Source organism: Ochotona curzoniae, unplaced genomic scaffold (genome assembly GCF_017591425.1).
Source record: "Ochotona curzoniae isolate NIBS_2020 unplaced genomic scaffold, NIBS_Ocur_1.0 contig_54, whole genome shotgun sequence".
Classification (NCBI taxonomy): domain Eukaryota; kingdom Metazoa; phylum Chordata; class Mammalia; order Lagomorpha; family Ochotonidae; genus Ochotona; species Ochotona curzoniae.
This window is the reverse complement of record NW_024466464.1, coordinates 3,437,062-3,458,888: the sequence shown is the minus strand read 5'-3', so window position 1 is coordinate 3,458,888 and position 21,827 is coordinate 3,437,062. Positions and strand designations below refer to the sequence as shown.

General features: G+C 62.4%; 1 protein-coding gene across 3 annotated transcripts in view; it reads right to left on the bottom strand.

Annotated features, from left to right (window-relative positions):
- MAD1L1 (mitotic arrest deficient 1 like 1) overlaps positions 1 to 21,827 on the bottom strand; it is a 175,184-nt gene that overhangs the window by 140,462 nt on the left and 12,895 nt on the right. For all 3 annotated transcript variants that reach the window (XM_040990056.1, XM_040990058.1, XM_040990057.1), the window contains exons 7-9: positions 21,293 to 21,423; positions 21,107 to 21,221; positions 19,556 to 19,617 (exon numbers count right to left, since the gene is read on the bottom strand). In XM_040990056.1, coding sequence (XP_040845990.1) covers positions 19,556 to 19,617; positions 21,107 to 21,221; positions 21,293 to 21,423 — 308 coding nt within the window. The remainder of the gene's footprint in view (positions 1 to 19,555; positions 19,618 to 21,106; positions 21,222 to 21,292; positions 21,424 to 21,827) is intronic.

The following is a 21,827-nucleotide window of genomic DNA, read 5'->3' as shown; positions in this document are numbered from 1 at the left end:
CGGGCCGGGACCACCGGGACCACTGGGGACAGCCTGGGACAGCCCGGGACCGAGGGGTGGTGACGGGCCAGGACCACTGGGACCACCAGGACCGAGGGGCGGTGACGGGCCGGGACCACTGGGACCACCGGGACCGAGGGGCGGGGACGGGCCGGAACCACCAGGACCACCGGGACCGAGGGGCGGTGACAGGCTGGGACCACCGGGACCACCGGGACCACCGGGACCGAGGGGTGGGGATGGGCCGGGACCACTGGGACAGCCCGGGACCACTGGGGACAGCCTGGGACACCCCGGGACCGAGGGGCGGTGACGGGCTGGGACCACTGGGACAGCCCAAGACCAAGGGGCGGTGACAGGCCAGGACCACCGGGACCACCGGGACCGAGGGGCGGTGACGGGCCAGGACCACCAGGACAGCCCGGGACAGCCCGGGACAGCCCGGGATAGAGGGGCGGTGACGGTCCGGGACCACCAGGACAGCCTGGGACTGAGGGGCGGTGATGGGCCTGGACCACCGGGACAGCCTGAGACCGAGGGGCGGCGACGGGCTGAGACCACCTGGGAACAGCCCAGGATGGAGGGGTGACGATGGGCTGAGACCACCGGGACAGCCCAGGACAGAGGGGGTGGCGACGAGCCAAGACTGCCCAGGACACCCCAGGACAGAGGGGGTGGGGAGGGACATGAGCAAGGTGCAGCTGGATGGAGCTCTCAGTATCAGGACCAAGCCACAACCCCACAGGTGGCCAGCAGGATGAAGCGTGGTGTGCAGTGGACCAGGATCTGACAGGGGCAAGGACAACGTCCACACAGGGCGAGGAAACAGCAGGCCAGCCAACCTGGAGTCCCCCGGAAGGGCACATGGCAGCGGGACTGGAGCCCTAACCGTGCCCCCTGCAGCCACACACACTGAGCACCAGCAAGAAGCACGTTGCAGAAATGCCCACACATCACACGTGTGCCGCGCAGCGCAGAGCTGTGACGGTCCACACAGTGCCCACCACACGACACACGAGACCAGGATCGTGTGCGGTGGTGAGTAAAGCGGCCTGCGTGAGCATCAGTTCTTATCCCGGCTGCCCCACTTGTTGCAGTTCTGGATGGAGCCGCTTCGGCCCGGCTCGGCCCTGGCCACAGCACCCACTGGGAACGCGCGAGTCAGACGCAAGTTCGCTCCCTCCTTCTCCCTCCCCATGCAACTCTTCCAAATAATAAACCTCTTCTTTTAAAAATGACAGTTTCCCAAACGATTGTTCTCAACATAAATAATGCAGCACAATAAAAAACTTACATGGTGTTTCATAAACCAATATCATGCCTTGTAACATAAGGTTACTTCCAATTTACAACAAAACCTCATGAGGGACCAGGGGCCAAGCCACTGCCTGGAAAACTGCAGGCCACACAGCCATTCCCCAATCAGTTCCCTGCTCATGTTCCTGGGAACCCAGAGGAGGACGGACCAAGGCCCCTGCCACCCACGGGGCCACCTGGCAGACTCTCAAGCTCTGAGTTTGGCCTGGCCAAGTCCTGGCTGTCACCACCATTTGAGAAGTGAGGCACAGGATGCAAGATGATGTGTGCGTGTGTAATTTTGCCTTTCAAATAATTAAACTGAGTTTCAGAAAAATCCTCTAGACATCCTGAAGGCCCATTTGAAACATCCAAGTAAGAGTCTCCCCTTCTATGAAAACACTCAGAAACAACTAGAAGAGTCTGGGGTCACATGTTCCTACTGCAAGGCAGAGTGAGCAGGAAGAGATCTGGCACGAGCTGGGTACTGCCCAATGGCTGCAGGAAGTACCTGGCACGTGCTGGGTACTGCCCAACGGCTGCAGGAAAGGACCTGGCACGAGCTGGGTACTGCCCAACGGCTGCAGGAAGGGACCTGGCACGAGCTGGGTACTCCCCAGTGGCTGCAGGAAGGGACCTAGCACGAGCTGGGTACTGCCCAACAGCTGCAGGAAGGGACCTGGCAGGAGCTGGGTACTGCCCAACGGCTGCTGGGTACTGCCCAACGGCTGCAGGAAGTACCTGGCACGTGCCGGGTACTGCCCAACGGCTGCTGGGTACTGCCCAACGGCTGCTGGAAGGGACCTGGCACGAGCTGGGTACTGCCCAATGCCCCACTACAGCTGGAGACTGCCCCGGGGGAAGCCAGCGGCCAGGAGCCCCACCGGGTCCCCCACATGGGTGGCAGAGATCCAGCCACTTGCGGCTCACCTGCTCCGGCCCACAGCACTCTGAGGGTGGCTGGGGGCGGGAGCAGAGCTGGGACAGGCCTCTGACTGCTCAGCCAAGTGCCCACCCAGAGCCAAGGTTCAGAACACCACAGAGCATGCAGAGCTGGGAAATGAGCGCACAAAGCCCAAGCAGGGTGAGTGCAGAGGCCCTCGCGGCCCAAGGCCCAGCCCCGTCCACCACAGCACTCCCCGGCCAAGGGAGGGAAGGAAGGGCCTCATCTCACTCTTCAGGCTCCCCAGGCTAAGAGCAGGGGCTGCACGGAGGGCTGGGAGGGGAGCAGCCTGCCAGCGGGAGACGGGGAGCTCCGAGAGGTGAGATGGCACGAGCCCGCCCTCTCTGTTATTTTTACTTTTATTTATTTGATGGTTACTGAGAACAAGGAGAGACGGAGAGGTTCTCCACCTGCTGGCTCACTCCACAGACAGCCACAAAGACCAGGGCTGGGCCAGGCCAGGTCTCCCAGGTCGGGACAGGGACCTGTGCCACCGTCCACTGCTTCCCCAGGTGCCTCAGCAGGACAGCCAGGGACCTGCAGCACTTCCCCAGGTGCCTCAGCAGGACAGCCAGGGACCTGCAGCACTTCCCCTATAAAGTGCCAGTACTAAAGGCTGCAATTTACCACGTGGCACAACGCTGGCCCAGTGCCCACCCTTCCATAGGACTGTAAAGGGCTCCAAGTTGGCCCTGTGTCTCCCACCCCTTCTTGCCTGGACACTTAGGACAGCAGGAAGCAGGGCTAAGGTATGGCTGCCAATATGCCAGCTGGGCACTGGCTGGGCGCTGGGGATGCAGCCCATGCACCCACAGCTCCCCTGCTGTGGCCCCTGCAGACCGTCCTGCATGACCCACTGTGCACACTCAGCTTCCAGCCAGCAGCAGGCACAGACAAGGACACGGGGAGCAGGTGAACTCGCTCCCGAGAGCTGTGCAACATCTGTCACAGGAACATGGGAATGACAAGATGAGAACAAGCCACCCTGAAGGACAGTGACCATTACAGGACCAGCCACTGCTAGTGCCCAAAGGGTGACTGCCCTCACAAGGTCGGCCACGGGGCTAGAGCCCCCAGAGCTTTGTATCTGCTGATGCCAGCATTTCCACCCAGCACCGCATTGGATGTGCTGTCCGCCCTTCCTGACTGCTGTCCGTCCTTCCTGACCGCTGTCCACCCTTCCTGACCGCTGTCCGCCCTTCCTGACTGCTGTCCGTCCTTCCTGACCACTGTCCGTCCTTCCTGACCGCTGTCTTGTCCTTCCTGACCGCTGTCCGCCCTTCCTGACCGCTGTCTTGTCCTTCCTGACCGCTGTCCGCCCTTCCTGACCGCTGTCTTGTCCTTCCTGACCATTGTCTGTCCTTCCTGACCGCTGTCTTGTCCTTCCTGACCGCTGTCCGTCCTTCCTGACTGCTGTCTTGCCCTTCCTGACCGCTGTCCGTCCTTCCTGACCACTGTCCATCCTTCCTGACCACTGTCCACCCTTCCTGACTGCTGTCCACCCTTCCTGACCGCCGGCTGCCCTTCTGACTGCTGTCTGGCCTCCTCCAACAGCACAAACACTTGGGCTCAGCCTCCTCTGTCCTCATACCGGACTCTTGGTGCCCAGCTTCTAGGCCACAGTCTCTCCTCTGCCGCTCCACTGGCCTCCAAGCCCTCCCATGTATTGGTCTCCATGAGGACAGGTCCCACCTGCAGGATCCCTGTTGGCTCCTCCTGAGGACCTGTCACCATGAGTCTGTCGCTCAGAGCATGGAAAACGGAGCCTGGCCTGAGCCACAGTCCACTTCTGGGCCTGGCCAGGGACTGGTCTCGCCACCCAGCTGCCATGGCTGCCGTCCCACCCATGGTCACCCACGGCCACCCACGGCCACTGCTGTTTTCAAGACTTCCAGATTTTCTCTGTGAGGTCTGTCCCTCTGTCCTGTGGGGCCACTGCAGTCTACTCAGTGCAGATGCCAGCAACACAAATTTAAACTCTGCAGGGCAACACTCACACAGCAACCAACACCAAGGCTGGGTGGTGCCAGCCTAGCCAAGAGCCACGGGCAGCCGGCCTGCTCACACTGCTGGGGTGCAGCGTGGGGTGGCCACTGGGGAACACTGAAGGAAGCTCTGGGGAACCAGAGCCATTACGTCCACACCCAGGGCTATCCTACCCAGAACCACAGACACACAATCACATCGCGGCTGCCCACACAAGGACAGGACAGCGTGACTCCAACAGAGAAACCAAAGGCAGTCTACATGACCAGCAGGTGGCAACACGTGTCTGTACACCCACGGAACATCACTCAGCCACAGGAATGGCCTAAACCATCTGCATTCATCCTGGAGCACAGAGCAGCCTCACCAGGCCACAAGCCATAGGACTGCAAGCCATCTCCAGCACCATTCAAGGAGAGGGCACAGTGGCCAAGGACAGGGCAGGGCCTCATCGGGCACAGCGGGTGAGGGCAAGGCCTCGGGGGGCACAGCTGCCGAGGACAGGGCAGGGCCTCATCGGGCACAGCGGGTGAGGGCAGGGCCTGGGGGGGGGCACAGCTGCCGAGGACAGGGCAGGGCCTCATCGGGCACAGCGGGTGAGGGCAGGGCCTGGGGGGGGGGCACAGCTGCCGAGGACAGGGCTGGGCTTCAGTGGGCACAGCGGGTGAGGGCAGGGCCTCGGGGGGGGCACAGCTGCCGAGGACAGGGCAGGGCCTCAGTGGGCACAGCGGGTGAGGGCAGGGCCTGGGGGGGGGGCACAGCTGCCGAGGACAGGGCTGGGCTTCAGTGGGCACAGCGGGTGAGGGCAGGGCCTCGGGGGGCACAGCTGCCGAGGACAGGGCAGGGCCTCAGTGGGCACAGCGGGTGAGGGCAGGGCCTCGGGGGGGGCACAGCTGCCGAGGACAGGGCTGGGCCTCGGGGGGGAGGCACAGCTGCCGAGGACAGGGCTGGGCCTCGGGGGAGGGGGGGCACAGCTGCCGAGGACAGGGCTGGGCCTCGGGGGGCACAGCGGGTGAGCGCAGGTTTCAAGGGCAGCAGTCAGGGCCGATGGGAGGATCCCACTGGGCACACACCACGGTGCAGCTCAGGGGCCGTGCGAGACACAGGCCAGACCTTGTGAACTGCACTCTAGCATGTGTCCCTCTGTGTCATGGCCACCTCAACACAGAAACGTTCAAGCAGGGGACGGCACCATGGCATAGCAAGCTAAGCCTCTGTCTGCAGTCCTGCCATCCCATGGGGGCATCCGTTCTTTTTCTGGCTGCTCCACTTCCCACCCAGCTCCCTGCTTCAGGCCAGGGAAGGCAGTGGAAGATGACTCAAGCCCTTGGGCTGCACCAAGTGAGAGACGTGGATGAGACTCCTGGCGTTGGGTCAGCTCAGCTCAGCTACTGCAGCTCTGTGGGGAGTGAACCAGCAGATGGAAGATTCCTCTGCCTTCCCTTCCAACTCTACCAACAAAAATAAAATAAATCTCTAACACCAAAAAAAAAAAAAACCTTTAGAAAAATAGATAAATCTTTAAAAAAAAATTCAAGCAATCAAGACAGTTTGCATTCTTTTCTAAAACTCACACTGGGTGTGGCCAGGCACTCCTGAAGACGCCCGTGTTTTCTCTGCTCCTGAGGCGAGGCCTTCCCACTGCGGGAGGCTGCAGGGTAGCACCCCAGGGCCTCCGCCTCCCCCACCCACACTTTAGGGGGTCCTGGCACAGGTGGCCAGCATTTCTGCAGCCCATCGCCCTACTGTATGACGGTTCCTAAACAGACTCTCGGGGCACGGCTGGGCCAGCGGTTAAAGACCCACGTGGGGTGCCCACATCCCGACTGCACCCCCAGGGAGGCAGAGGGGACCGCCCAGTGCGGGCCTCTGGGGAGTGGACTGGCGCAGGGACCTTGCCCTGCACCTCTCAGATGAAAAGACCTGAAGCATTCTTTCTACAGAAAGAAAATACCATCACACAAGCCCTGCATTCCACTTCCGCGTCTACGTTCTCAGCTCCGGAAGAGCGGGTGAGCGAAAGCGAGAGCCGGACACAGCCTTCCAGGGAAGCAGCCCCGAGCTGCGGCATCAGGACCCCAAGCTGCGGCATCAGGACCCCGAGCTGCGGGTTCAGGCACCCCGAGCTGCGGCATCAGGACCCCGAGCTGCGGGTTCAGGCACCCCGAGCTGAGGGTTCAGGCATCCCGAGCTGCGGCATCAGGACCCCAAGCTGTGGCATCAGGACCCCGAGCTGCGGGTTCAGGCACCCCAAGCTGCGGCATCAGGACCCCGAGCTGCGGGTTCAGGCACCCCGAGCTGAGGGTTCAGGCACCCCGAGCTGCGGCATCAGGACCCCAAGCTGCGGCATCAGGACCCCGAGCTGCGGGTTCAGGCACCCCGAGCTGAGGGTTCAGGCACCCCGAGCTGCGGCATCAGGACCCTGAGCAGCGGCATCAGGACCCCAAGCTGCGGCATCAGGAACCCGAGCTGCGGGTTCAGGCACCCCGAGCTGCGGCATCAGGACCCCGAGCTGTGGGTTCAAGCACCCCGAGCTGTGGCATCAGGACCCCGAGCTGCGGGTTCAGGCACCCCGAGCTGAGGGTTCAGGCACCCCGAGCTGCGGCATCAGGACCCCGAGCTGCGGCATCAGGACCCCGAGCTGCGGCATCAGGAACCCGAGCTGCGGGTTCAGGCACCCCGAGCTGCGGCATCAGGACCCCGAGCTGCGAGTTCAGGCACCCCGAGCTGCGGGTTCAGGACCCCGAGCTGCGGGTTCAGGACCCCAGCTGTGGGTTCAGGCACCCCGAGCTGTGGGTTCAAGCACCCCGAGCTGCGGCATCAGGACCCCGAGCTGCGAGTTCAGGCACCCCGAGCTGCGAGTTCAGGGTGGGGCAGGGGAGCACAGGAGGTCCACACTGCACAGCTGCAGGGCAGGAATTCTCAGGCTCTGGTGGGCAGTGCGCAGACCAGCAGTCACTGTGACAGCGAATCGGGCAGCCAGACCTTCAGCGACCTTCCCTGCCCCCAGAAGCCACGCTCCAGCTGCCAGCTGCAAGAGCCAAACGCTGGCTGTACCCAGAGCTGCCAGACCTGCCAGACCTGGTAAGGTTGGACTATCCCCCTGCTGCAGCTGCTGCCAGGAAGCCAGGCAAGGCCACACAGCCCCAGCCCCAGCCCGCGCGAGCACTCTGGCCTGGAGTTGTGCGGGGTCTGTGCTCCAGGGCCAGCAACGCGGAACAGGCCAAGCCAGGAACGAGGCCAGCTGCCACACTTCCCACTCATCCTCTCTCTTCCTTCCCTCTTGCAAATACACAGATACTTCATTAAGTTAAAGAAAAAAAAAAAGTGGGGAGCCCCAGAGGCTGCGATCGGCACCCTGTCTCCCTGTCAAACCAATCTAGCCACTAGGGCTCTGCTGGGGACAGCTCTGAAAAGCCACCAACACCCAGCTCGGCAGCTCCCCTCCTCTCAAGCCCTGCGCCCTCCTGCCCCCAGGAAAGAGCCCCGAGGACGGCATTAACACACTTACTTCAACTTTCTTTTCAACGGTGCTGAAAAGTATATGCAAATCCATCTGTAATTAGGTTTAAAAATTCCATTGCATGGGATAATCAGACTTCAAAAAACTCAATTTTAGTTTTAATCAGATTTTAACAAGGATATTAAGTCCATTTCGTTTAGAAAAAGGAAAAACTGTGAATTTACACAAAACGTATTCAAGCTTAGCCCTGGGAGATAATTAAATAAAATTAATTTGGCAAGGGCTGTCAGCAGACGGAAACGCAGCCAACGGAGGGAAAACAAAAACAACGTGTCCTGAACAAACAGGAAGCGCGTGCTGCAGGGGGCGGGGCTGCTCAAGCAGGGCACCCCAAACGCTGACCCCTCCTCCAGCCCCCTGCTCAGGTCCTGGGGGTCCCCGCGGTGCAGAGCAGCACTCCTGCAGGCCCATGCAGCCTCCAAGCATGAGGTCAGGAAGCCAGCACAGCCCTGCAGGAACAGAGAGCCACGTGGAAGCACGGCCACAGCACCCGCCACGCACTCACTTCAGACCCCCCCGACAGCCAGCTCCATCCTGGCTCAGCTCCACTGCAGCAAAACCCCAGTCCCAGCCTCCAGTTCCGCGCCCCAGGGCTGATGAGTACAGACAAGCCCCGCAGCCTATGCCCAACTGCACCCCACCGTCACAGGGCCGGCTGCACCCCACCGTCACAGGGCCGGCTGCACCCCACCCACAGCCACTCTGCCATCCACGGCAGCGACCCCTGCTGGCACAGCCTGGCACCGCAGCTAAGCTCTAGAAAACAAAGAGGTGCTAGCAAAGGCCACCATGGCTCCTGCCACACAGGCTGGCAGGAAAGCTCATCGAACCTTCCTGTGAGGGTCTGTGAGACAGGGTGGGAAGCACCCGGCCCTGTGAAATCTCTGTTCAGGCCACCTGCAGGCAAGAGTAGACACCTGAGTTGGTCATTCGGCACGTCCAGTGGCCCTGAAGGAAAAAGGGTTTCCACCCGACCGAGGACCTGCCAGCTTGCTGCCACTCCTCCGTTCCAGGGCACAGGGGGAGCGTGACGCCTCCCACGCTGGCGGCACCCAGCATGCACGGACAGCGGTGCTGCAAGGAGCAACTGCAGGCAGAGGCAGCTGAGGGAGGGCTGCTGGTGCCGGCTGAGGAGTACTTTACACGTAATAAAAAATTAATTGCTAATCTTCCACCTCAACCGCTTCCACGAACAAGACCGTACTGTGTTGCTGCCTCCCCAGCTGCGTGCTTCTCTCCCAGGCAAACACTGCTCCTGCTCTTCCTCAGGGGCAGTCCCACTGCACCCCAGCAGACACGGGGGTCAGCACCCAGCAGGCGGCAGGCCCTGGGGTCAGCACCCAGCAGGCGGCAGGCCCTGGGGACAGCACCCAGCAGGCGGCAGGCCCTGGAGCCACCTGGCCGGGACATGGGACATGAGTGGGCAGCTTCCCCTTGGCATTCAGTGCTTGCCAGCACGTAGAAGCCCAGCTGTGTGGCACTACGTACTAGCCAGGTGGCTGGAGGGCAGTGAGGGAAGAGCCCGCTGTGCCCTGGAATCACAGGTGACACAGCAAGGGAGCCGGGGGCTCAGTGCACGCCCTTGGTCAGTCGGCATCCCCAGCAGGTGGCAGTCAGCCCTGCCCAGCCCAGCAAGGCGGTCACAGTGGACAGGAACTTAGAGCATCTAGACTGGGAGTGCCGCCCACTGCAGGAAGAGCTGCTCCAAACAGACTTGCAGGGGGCAGGGCTCAGCTGAAAATGCCAGCACATTGCATCTGGGCACTGATTGGTATCCTGGCTCCACTTCCCATCCAGCTCCCTGTGGCCTGGGAGGGCAGTGGAGGACGGCCCAAGGCCTTGGGACCCTGCACCCACGTGGCAGATCCAAAAGTTCCCGGCTCTTGGCTTCAGATTAGCTCAGCCATTTAGGGAGCAAACCATCTGATGGAAGATCTCTCTCTTCCTCACTGTACATCTGTATTTCAATTAAAAACCAGTAAGTCTTACATGCATAAATAAACACTTCATGACCTTCTGTTAGATGCCCAGACCAGAGCAAGTGACCAGCCAGGGCTGTCCTGGACATTGCCCAGACCCCGCAGGGGCCAGCCACCTGGCACACCAGCCAGGCTCAGGCTGCTGGGTCCCTGCTACAGCTGTGGGATGGAGTCCAGGCTGCCGCGTGGGCTCAGCGTGGGCTCCGCGTGGGCTCAGCGTGGGCTCAGCGTGGGCTCCGCATGGGCTCAGCGTGGGCTCAGCGTGGCTCAGCATGGGCTCCGCGTGGGCTCAGCGTGGGCTCAGCGTGGGCTCAGCGTGGGCTCAGCGTGGGCTCAGCGTGGCTCAGCGTGGGCTCCTCATGGGCTCAGCGTGGCTCAGCGTGGGCTCAGCGTGGCTCAGCATGGGCTCTGCGTGGGCTCAGCGTGGGCTCCGCGTGGGCTCAGCGTGGGCTCAGCGTGGCCACTCGCACAGGAGCCAACAGAGGGAACTCCGGGCAACCTCACGCCCACCTCCCTAGTAAACACAGAAGGGCCTGGCTGTGTCTTTAGGACCTTCTCTTGTGGGCCTAGCACGGTAGCCTAGCAGCTAAAGTCCTCACGTTGCACATACCGGGATCCCATATGGACACCAGTTCTAATCCCAGCAGCTCCACTTCCCATCCAGCTCCCTGCCTGTGGCCTGGGAAAGCAGTCGAGGACAGCCCAAAGCCTTGGGACCCTGCACCCGTGTGGGAGACCTGGAAGAGCTCCTGGCTTCCGATCAGCTCAGCTCTGGCTGATGTGCTCACTTGGGGAATGAGTCAGTGGATGGAAGATCTTCCTTTCTGTCTCTCCTCCTCTCTGCATATCTGACTTTCCAATTACATCTTTAAAAAACAATGTTTTGGGGGCCCGGCGTGGTGGCGCAAGTGGTTAAAAGGTCCTCGCCTTGCACGCCTGGGATCCCATATGGGCGCCGGTTCTAATCCCGGCAGCCCCGCTTCCCTTCCAGCTCCCTGCCTGTGGCCTGGGAAAGCAGTCGAGGACAGCCCAAAGCCTTGGGAACCTGCACCCGCGTGGGAGACCCGGAAGAGGCTCCTGGCTTCGGATCGGCATAGTATCGGCCCGTTGCGCTCACTTGGGGAGTGAATCATCAGACGGAAGATCTTCCTCTCTGTCTCTCCTCTCTGTATATCCGCCTTTCCAATGTAAAAATAATAAAAATAAATCTTTAAAAAAACAAAAATACAATGTTTTTGAAAGGCAGAATTACACAGGGACACTCCCCAAAGGCCTCAACAGCCAGAGCTTCCTCTGGGTCTCACACGGGTGCAGAGGCGCAAAGACTTGGACCATCCCTGCTGCCTTGCCAGATCACGAACAGGGAGCTGGATTAGAAGTGAAGCAGCCGGGACACAAACAGGTGCCCATATGGGACGCCGGCACCACAGACAGAAAGTTAACCTACTATGCCACAGCACTGACCCTAAAAATAAACTTTTTTGAAAAGAATAACAATTAAATCATCAGGATTTTTTTTCTTTAATGAAAAGCCAGCCTCTGTGGACACTGAAGGACCTGAGTGTTTCTGTGGACAAGAGGCTTATCAGAAGCCAGGAGCACCAGGCTCTCAGAGCAACCGAGTCCAGTACTACTCCCAGTCCTGTCTCCCTCCAGTTGGCGATGGGCAGCAGGTCCACGGCCCCCCGAGGGCGGCCCCTCCTCTCTGCCTTTGCGCAGGCTCACGACCTTCAATAATTAACATAGGAAAACCAACCCGAGGGAGTCAGGTGTTTGTTTTTTATTGGAAAGGCAGATACAGAGAGGCGGAGAGACAGGAAGATCCTCCGTCCATTGATTCACTCGCCACGTGGCCCCAAGGGCCGGTGCTGCACTGGTCCAAAGCCAGGAGCCTCTTCCTCCAGGTCTCCCACGTGGGTGCAGGGTCCCAGGGCTTTGGGCCATCCTCGACTGCTTTCCCAGGCCACAAGCAGAGAGCTGGATGGGAAGCACGGCAGCCAAGATATGAACCGGCATCCATATGGGATCCCGGTGCATGCAATGTGAGGACTTTAGCTACTAGGCTACCATGCCGGGCCCCTAGAGACTCTTAGTTCCACTCAAGATAGCAATGAACAAAAAAGCTTGCACCCAAAAATCCAAACAAAACTAAAGAAAAAAACAAAAAGCTTGCACTTCTTGGCCTGTCAGAAGAGCTCTGACACTCTGGCTTTTGGGGATATAAAGATCTGAAGTCTGCCTGTTCTTGAACAAGGTGCTTCACCCTGAAAGCACGGACGGCCACAGGGTAGTGCAGCAACATCATTTCTCCGTTAAGCCCCTCTCACCGCCTCGTTCCATCAGTCCTGACAGGATGCCACACCCTTCAGCAGAGCCCAGTGCCCAGTGTCCCGCGGCCCCGCCCACCTGAGACCCGGCCTGAGCTCTCCCTGCTCCAGCACCAGGGCATGCGGGCAGTGACTCAGAAGACGGCTCAGCAGGACCGTTCCCCACCCCCAACACCAACCCTGTTAGCAGGTGCAGCAATGCCCGTGGGCCCCCAGGCAAGCAGCCCGGAGCCGGGGAGGAGCCTCGGAGGGCAGGCTCCCGGCAGCAGGGGGAGGGAGCAGGGAGCCCCCTGCGGCGCCCAGGCCGCCGTGCAGCCCCACTCAGCACGAGGCAGGCCAGGAGCTGGTCCTCCACCCCGTGGGCATCCAGGCACAGTGAGCTCCAGAGCGACGCTGGCCCACCCAGACACGGTCACAGCAACCGGAGAGCCGGCATGGTGGCCTGCACCCTGGTCCCCTCATCTGCCCCTTCTCTCCACTCCAGCTCATTCCATGCCAGCCTCAGGACTCCCACTGGACAAGACTGCCCCAAGGCCCCAGCCTGCCCTGCCCACGGTCAGGCGTGGGGCCCACACACGGCGGGCGTCAGGGGCATCAGCAGGCAGAGCACAGCTGCAGAGCTGGACGGAATGTCAGCAGCTGCCTCCTCGTTCTGTCCTTGAGACGCTCACAGACGCAAACACACAGGAGGCCTGACAACAGGCGGGTCATGCTGGGCACTGCCCTCTGAGCGCGCGCGCGCGCACACACACACACACACACACACACACCCCAGAGGAGCAAGCTCTCCCCAGGCCCGCTGACATGATAATCCACACCCAGGGAGCTCCCAGACCCCGCCCCACATCTCCCGCTGCCCAGTACAACAGCGGCTCATCCGCCAGCCAGGCCGGTGTGAAGCAGTCCAGAAATTCACAAGGACAGGGTGCCAACTGACCCAGGTTCTGGTACATTCTAGCAGCAAGAAGGCCTGTAGCTTCGGAGGCAAAGAGCAGCATTTTGGCTGGGGAGGGCCGGCAGACTCGCACCGACACCGAGTGGCTGCTGGCGGCACCCAGGCTGTGGCCCCGGGCCCAGGGGTGCTCCCCAGCGCAGGCAGGCGTGGGCCACCGGGCACCAGCTTTACCTGCTGCAGACCCCCATCCAGGCCTCCACACAGTGGCCCCGAGAAGGAGTACCCAGTGGCAGAAGGCTTGGCCCAGGGAGCTCCCAGATACCAGGAGCTGAGACACACTCCGAGAGCAAGCCTCCAGGGTCTAAATCCTTCCATCCTACTCTGCAGACCTTCCAGACAGCTCAGAGGAGACGCAGAAAGAGCCCAGAAGTGGCAGGGCCAGGCAAGGAGCAGGTGCTCCACCATGTGCCCCTAGGCTGTCGGCCCTGGGGGGTCTCCAACGCGTGCCCCCAGGCTGTCAGCCCTGGGGGAGGCTCCACCCTGTGCCCCTAGGCTGTCAGCCCTGGGGGGGGGCTCCACCCTGTGCCCCCAGGCTGTTGTGTGCCCCTGGGGGCTCCACCCAGGCTGCCGTGTGCCCCAGGCTGTTGGCCCTCCAGTGGAGTTCTTCCCAGCCCAGCTCACACAGCCACTCCCTGCCGCAGTCACCAAGAAACCGGCCAAGTCCTGTCCTTGCCCAGCAAGCCTGAGCCTGCAGAATGGCAGCAGGGCCACAGGACCTCCCCCTTGCAACCCTCCCCCCAGTGTGGGCAACACCCCAAGACCTGTGACACTGACCGGCACAAGCAGAGCGCAGCCTCAGACCAAGCAAGCCCAAGACCCCAGACCCGCCCCACAGTGCTCACTCCCCGCCAGGCCTCCTCCTGCAGGAGGGCAGAGGCCGACTCCAGCCCCTCGGGAGCCACGGGGCAGGCGGGATGGCGGGCAGGGGAAGGCCCACTCGCTGGACTCCGGCCTGAAGGCTCTCTCCCCTCACTCCCCAGCAGCACGAGTCACAGCGAGTGAATAAATGCAAGAATGAATGAACTAGGCAGTAGCACAGACAGGTGCCCAGGGCAGTGACTTGTCCCCACCCACACACCCCCAGAGGAAGCCAGAGCCCAGCTGCCAAGGACAGGGCGCCCCCAGCACTGGCAGAGTCCTGTGCCCATCAGGTGTGCCCAGGGCACGACACTGTCTAAGCACGCTGCTCAGGGAGTGACAGTATCGTGGCTGCCAATTAGCTCGGAGCAGACCACACACCCTTCACTGTCGCCCTAATTGGCCTCTGCTGTCAGGGACACCACAGCGACAACCTGTCACTCGGCCAGCCCACAAGTGCTGCGGGAAGATGCCCAGGTCAGCACTCCCCGCCCCAAACAGCGGCTGGCTCTGCTTCTCACCTACTCCCTGCCCCTGCCTCCCCGGGCCGTGTGCAAAGGCCACGAGCACAGGGCACAGGAGTCCTGGGCTGTCAGGCTCCAGCGGACAGCCTAGAAACTGAAAACTGTTTTCAACACAGAGGAAATCGCCCTGTAACAGCCCAAGTGCCCAACACAGACTCACCGTTGCCTGGAGCCCGTCCACACTGCAGGGCCCGTCCATACTGCAGGGACCCGTCCACACTGCAGGGCCTGTCCACACTGCAGGGGCCATCCATACTGCAGGAGCCCATCCACACTGCAGGGCCCATCCACACTGCAGGGGCCATCCACACTGCAGGGGCCCGTCCACACTGCAGGGACCCGTCCACACTGCAGGGCCTGTCCACACTGCAGGGCCCATCCACACTGCAGGGGCCATCCACACTGCAGGGGCCCGTCCACACTGCAGGGACCCGTCCACAATGCAGGGCCCGTCCACACTGCAGGGACCTGTCCACAATGCAGGGGCCGTCCACACTGCAGGGCCATCCACACTGCAGGGCCCGTCCACAATGCAGGGCCCATCCACACTGCAGGGCCCGTCCACACTGCAGGGCCCGTCCACACTGCAGGGCCCATCCACACTACAGGGCCCATCCACACTGCAGGGCCCGTCCACACTGCAGGGCCCGTCCACACTGCAGGGCCCATCCACACTACAGGGCCCATCCACACTGCAGGGCCCGTCCATACTGCAGGGCCCGTCCACACTGCAGGAGCCCATGTGGACTCAGTGAGGGAGTCCAGCGTCCAGGGAATGTCCTGCTCAACAGGCAGGGGACAGAGCAAGCCTCATGCCAGGGAGACACAGAGTGCTTCTCCAGCACTGCCAGGGAGCTGGGCCCACCCCGGGCACTAGAGACCCAGCCAGAGCCCAGGGAGCCAACCCAGTTGTACCATGGGCCAGGTGGGGACCAAGCACGGCCTCTTGCCTTCCGGTTCACCACAGCTCATTCCGATGCAAGTCCCTCTTGGGGCCAGCGATGCCAGTCGCAGCACCAGTGCCCAAGTCCCACGGATCCAGGCAGAGGCAGCAAAGCAGGGGGTTCCAAGGCCTCCCACAGCCTTCCATGGGCTCAGGGCACAGTTCCTCTCTCCCGAGCCGTGCTGGCCTCGGCCCCGCTCCCTGGGAGCCCCGACCCGGCAGGCGAGCCAACGGCTCCTGCTCCCGGTGGGCGGGGTCAGCAGCTTGACCAGGGTGCAAGTGACACAGGCCCTGACACTACTGGAAGGCGCAGTGTCCGAGTCTGGCTGTGCACGCCCGTGGAGGCCAGCTCTTAGGCACCCACAGGACCGTCAGCAGCACTGCAGCAGCACTGGCATCTCCCATGGGTGTTGGTTCAATCCCAGCTGCTCCACTTCCAATCCAGGTCCCTGCTAATGCCCCCGAGGAAACAGCAGAGGATGGTCCACACGTCTGGGCTCCTGAACACGTGGGACACCTGGATGAAGCCCCCGGCTCCTAGCTGCGACCTGGCACAGCCCCAGCATTGCAGCCATCTGGGTAGTCAACTAGAAGACAGAAGACCTTCTGCGTGTGTGTGTGTGTGACTTTTAAATTAAAAATAAATAAATAAGAAAGAGCTGGCAACTGGCAGCTCCTGGGTAGCTTCAAGGTAAGGCACGGCCAGGAAAGATAGAGGCAGCATGACAACCCCTGGGGCAGAGGGGTGCCAAGGGCCAGCTGGTCACCCGCAGCTGCACCTGTCTGAACAACCAAAATCCCAAAGGATGGGCTTCCTGGGGAAGGCAGGGGGCTGCAGGCCCCACCAAGCCCTGTGCACTGCCTGCTAGACGCTGAGGAGGTGGCCATGTGCCCGAGGGCCGTGGGCAGCCGCCCCACTGGGCACAGCACCTCCCGCCAGCCTGGGGGCAGTACTGTGCTGGCAGGCAAGGCCAGCGGGGACAGGTTTGCGTCTCACAATCTCCCTTTCTCTGTCATCTTTCACTTCTCTGAACGGCACCTGGCCACACTGCATGAAGCTCCCCTCTAAGCAACCGATGTCTTTCCGACATCCTGGAGACGGCTACGTCATTGGATTAAAAACAAATGCCACTGACTTTTATGAACTGGCCCAGACTCCTGTGATTCTGTCACCTCTGATACCAGTCACACCTCGGGGCCTCCGCAAGGGGACAGCTTTCCCTCGGCCGTCGCCGACCGCCTGCACTGCCCTCCTGGATGGTGGGGACACTGGGTGAACCTCCCCCTGCGGAGGGGACGTGGCTGGTCTAGCCACCCGGGCGGTGTCAGCTGCAACTTCATGGGAAGCCCTTCCTCAGGCTGAGGAGTTCCTGCCCCGGCTTGCTGTGACTTGTCAATCATCCAGTGACACAGGCTGAACACCCTGACCCAAACTCGGAGATCCGGATGCTCCAAGACCCCAACACGGGACCCCACACAGAGCCATGAGGGGAAATGCCACCCGTGGCCTGCCGGAGCCTCGTGGAGCCCAGCCCCAGACTCTGTGAGATGACAGTGCCTGCACACAGCTTCCTTCCCTGCCAACAGTCTGAGGTCAAAAAGCGCGCTGGCACTCAGCACTTTGCAGAAGGGACCTGGCACTGTGGGGGTTGTGGGGGAGAAGTGCCGGGCACTGCCAGGACAAGCCCCTTCTCAGTCTGGGCCTGGCACGGAAGCCTCCCTGAGCCCCAACACACCACACACCTGCCCCTGTGCAGCTCTGCTCATCACGATTCTGTCCCACTCCCAGACTCAGCCGGCCCTGCCAGGAAAACCTTCCGGTCAACTCTGGCTGCCGGGACCGTGAAGACATTCATGCCTTGGCCGCCGCCCACTGCCCTCAGAAAGCGGGGCCCCCTGAGCGTGTCTGTGCCCCACCCACTGCACACCCAGCACTGCCTCGCCCCCATTCTCTAAGGCCTGGCGTGCCCCTGCCTGCAGCCAACTGGCCAGTGCAAGGGACACGTCACAGGCGGATGAGCCTGTCAGCCTCTAGCCCACGTGATCCTGCGTGCTGGACAAGACACGGGTGGACGAGCCTGTCAGCCTCTAGCCCACGTGATCCTGCGTGCTGGACAAGACACGGGCGGACGGGCCTGTCTGGCCCACGTGATCCTGCGTGCTGGACATGACACGGGTGGACAAGCCTGACCAACAGGGCCTCCTAGCCCAAGAGACTAACTGTCAGTGCATGCTGCCAGCCTCAGCCCACCCCCTCAGCTCTCAGGGCTCCTCCTGACCAGCACAGGAGAGGGCCAAGGAGCACATCCTTAGGGCAGAGCCTGAGCCCATGTCCTGAGGTCCCTAGAGATCCTCATTGGGGACAGGGCAGCAGCACAAGACCAAAGGCGACTGGTGCCCAGCAGAGACGGGCAGGATGGCGGCATGCAGACCCTCCAGCTCCTGACAGCCAAAGCCCGGGTAGCAGCCCAGAGGCAGCGCAGGCCGCTCCCCGTGGCAAGCCAGGCTGGCCAAGGGCACGGGCGCCACCTAGTGGTGGCCACTCCTCAGCCCCGACGGAGGCAGGCTGCCACCCAAGCCCCAACTCCCGCAGCCAGCCAGCCGACACCGCCGGCCCCCTGGGGCTTCGAGCGGCCCTGGCACCAGGAGGCGTCACTGTGGGCATCTCCTACAGGTGCTGTGTGTGTCACACCCTTCTGGGAGCCCACCCTCGCTGCACCTGCATTTGCCTGCTGTTCCCAACACCTCACCTGGTTCCATTAACAGCTACGCGGGCACCTCCCGGCTCTGAAATCTCCAGGAACTGCCCAACCTCCCTCCTTGCCAGCTAGAAGGAAGAAAGGCCAGCACGCCACAGCCCGCCCCGCCCCAGTGCCCGGGACAGCCCTCAGACACTGACCGTGGCTCTGCGTGTGGCCTGGGAACCTGTATTTCTGACTCTCCAGGAGCGGCCACAAAACGGCCACATGCAGGCCAAGCAATCGACGACCCACAGACCCACAGGAAGGAGGCCGGAGGCGGCTGAGGCCACACAGCCTTTACCCTCACCATGCTCGGGGCACAGGCCGCCCTGAGGCAGCTGGCACAGGAGACCTGCCCAAAAGGGAGGCGCCTGCCACAGGACCCCAGGGCCAAGCCGGGCACTAGGGCGGTCGGTGTCATCCAGGAAACACCTCCCGACAAGGGAGGACCACAACATGAGTACTCCTCACTGGGTCTGGCATCTGCAGGCCCACAGGGAACGGCACGCACCCACCCTGCTGCCCACCCTGACGCTGGTGGGGGCACCGCAGTCATGCCTCTGCCAGCCTCTGCCCGGCCTCCCGACCCTGACCTAGCACCTTGCCATAAAGGGCATGTCACCAAGGAGCAGTGCCCCACACCAGCCACAGCCAGCCCAGGGCCTCAGGCGTGGGAGAGAGACCAAAGGGCTCCGGCAACACGGGACCACGCTGGCAGAAGCCCAGCCGGCACGGGCACCATCTGCTCCAACGCCACTCAGGCACACAGGTCTCTGATCTCGCTGCACAGAGAAGTCACAGTGACTCCCCCGAGACCAAGTGCCCTGGGAGCAGGAGGGATCTTTCCAGCAGTTAATTAGCCACACGCAGCCTCGGGCCCTGCGGGGGCCTGCCTGCCACAAGCCCAGCACCTGCGGGCCGACTTCAAGCGGAAGCAGCAGCCGTGGCTCTGAGCGGCATCAAACAGCAGCCGAGAGCGGAGGCCAGCCTCCCAGCCAGGGCCAGCGGGGCCAGCGGCGGCCGTCTCTGCCCGGCCTGGGACACACCTGGAGCCCGGAGGCAGGGACAACTGAGGGCCCACCCCGGGCCACACCCCGTCGGAGCAAAGGGCCAGCACCAGGGCGGGGAGCCAGCCGCTCCACACGGGCTCAAGCGTCCTCCCATCACGTCACTGGGCTCAGCACAGGCCAGGCTGCAGCAGGGCCTCGGGGGCCGACAACCCTGGGGCTTGTGTCCACGGGTGATGACGCCCTGTCCCCAAGAGCCAGTGCGCCCTGCCCACAGCCATACCCCTGCCACCACTGGCCCAAGCAGCCATTCAGCTGTCTCCTGCCGTGAGCACCCCAAGAAGGCTGGGTAGGGGGACGTGGCTCCCAGCAGTGGAGCAGCCAGCCCACAGAGCGCTCAGGGCAGCGCGGAGAGAAGGGGGGCCCATGTCCCAGGCGGACGGGGCCAGAGCCGGCTGCTGCGGCGTCCCTACCTGAGGTCCAGGCCTGTGGCCTCGTCCAGCCTCTCCCAGCCTCGCAGCTTGGCCAGCAGCCGCTGAGAAAACAAAGCAAAGCCCCATAAGTGCCTGCCAAGGGCCCGGGTCAGGGACACGGCAGACTTCCCACAGCATCTCTGCACCCCGAATTCAAGTCAACCCCAGCAGGCAAACAGGAACCACAGGGAGCATCCTGTGATGGCTGCTGGTTCAAACCCCAGCTACTCCACTTCCCATCCAGCTCCCTCCTCATGGCCCGGAAAGCAGTGCAGGGCCTCGTACCCATATGGGAGACCTCGAAGTTTCCAGCTCCTGGCCCGGCCTGACCCAGCACCAGCCCCGTAGCCATCTGGGGAGTGAGCCAGCACATGGAGGATTCTCTCTCCCTCCCTCCTTCTCTGTCACTTTTTCAAAATTTGTTCTTAAAAAAACAAGCTGGGCCTGGCATGGTAGCCTAGCTGTTAAAGCCCTCGCCTTGCATATGCCAGGATCCCATATGGGTGTCTGTTCTAATCCCAGCACCCCTGCTTCCCATCCAGCTCCCTGCCTGTGGCCTGGGAAAGCAGTCGAGGACGGCCCAAAGCCTTGGGACCCTGCACCCGCGTGGGAGACCTGGGAGGAAGTTCCTGGCTCCTGGCTTCAGATCAGCTCAGCTCCGGCCACTGTGGTCACTTAGGGAGTGAATTATTGGACGGAAGATCTTCCTCTCTGTCTCTCCTCCTCTCTGTGTATCTGACTTCCCCAACAAAAATTTAAAATAAATCTTAAAAAGCAAACAAAAAAAACACTAAAATACAGGAGCCGTGAGTGAAGACAGCAGAGAGCCCCACGGAGCACACCCTGGCACTGACCCTGGCTCTGCCCCGTCCAGGGGTGCAGGGTTGCAGGGTGCACATGGCAGCCCTCCCCATGGCAGCTGTACCGGGCGGGACAGGGCAGGTGGCTACACGCCAACACCAGCCTGCCTGGGGCACTACAGCGACCCCCCAGCCCACAAGGACCAGATCTCACGGCCCTCCGGCAACTGAGGCAGCCTGGGGACCAGAGACCCCCGCACGCACTTGGCCCTGTGCCAGCCCGACTCAGCGCCCTGCAGGGCTCGCTCAGGTCAGGTCCCTCCCAAGTTCTCCAGACACCAGCACGACTGCACCCCCGGGGCCCAGCAGCGAGGGTCTCAGAGCACCACCGGCATTAAGCCCGCGTGGAGCCTCCGTGGCCAAAGGCCACGCACACCAGGGCTTGGAGCCGAGGCTCGGGGAAGCCAGCCTCCTGCCCTCAGCCTCTGCATGTACCCATGTTCCTTGGCTGTGGCAGCTTCCCCAAATCAGCCACAGCCGGGAGACGCACCCCCGGTGCCCTGCGCTGGCCTGGCCCACCCAGACAACCCACAGCGACCCCCTGCCGTGGTCAGCTCACGAGTGACCCCACTTGCCTCTCAGCAAGCAGGGCCATGAGCTGCAGGCGGCCCCGAGTCCACTCACGGCATCGTGACGGGGCTCCCCGCACCCCTGCTCCCCCGCAGGCGAGCAGCGCCGTCCGCAGCCTCACCTCCTTCTCCAGCTCCAGGTCCACCAGCGCCTGTTGCACCTGCTCCTGGCGTGCCAGCCGCCGCTGCAGCCCCTCCAGCTCCTCCCGCAGCAGCCCGTTGCTCTCGCTCATCTCCCTGCGGGCCACAGTCTCTCAGACAGCCGTCCACTGGGGGTGCCCGGCCCCCGCAGCAGCCCGCGCCCTCACCGCAGGTGCGTGTTCTCGTCCCGCAGCCGCTTCAGCTCGCGCTCCACCTTGGGCAGCCGTGCCAGCTCGGACTTCATGGTCCTCACGAGGACGGCGTCCTGCTCCTGCAGGGTCAGCTTCTGCTCCAAGTCCTGACGGGGCCGCAGCGAGGGCAGGGGGAGCAGAGTCGGCGCCCAGGCCTCGGCAGGGTGCCAGGGGTCAACGCCGCCCCACCCTCCATCACAGCCCCCGCCAGCCACGCGGGAGACCAGGCTCAGGTCAGGCACTGTGGCCCTCAGGGAGTAAACCAGCACTCCCCCCTCTTTCAAACAAATAAATCTTTAAAAAAAAAAGGGGGGGGGGAGTAGAAAGGGAAGCCGCAGCACGGTAGCCTAGTGGCTGAAGCCTTCCTTGCACATGCCAGGATCCCATATGGGCGTCAATTCTACTAGGCTACCGTACCGGGCCAATAGATAAATCTTTAAAAATCCTCTCCTTGCACATGCCAGGATTCCACATGGGTGCCAGTTCACGTCCTAGCTGCTCTGCTTCCCAT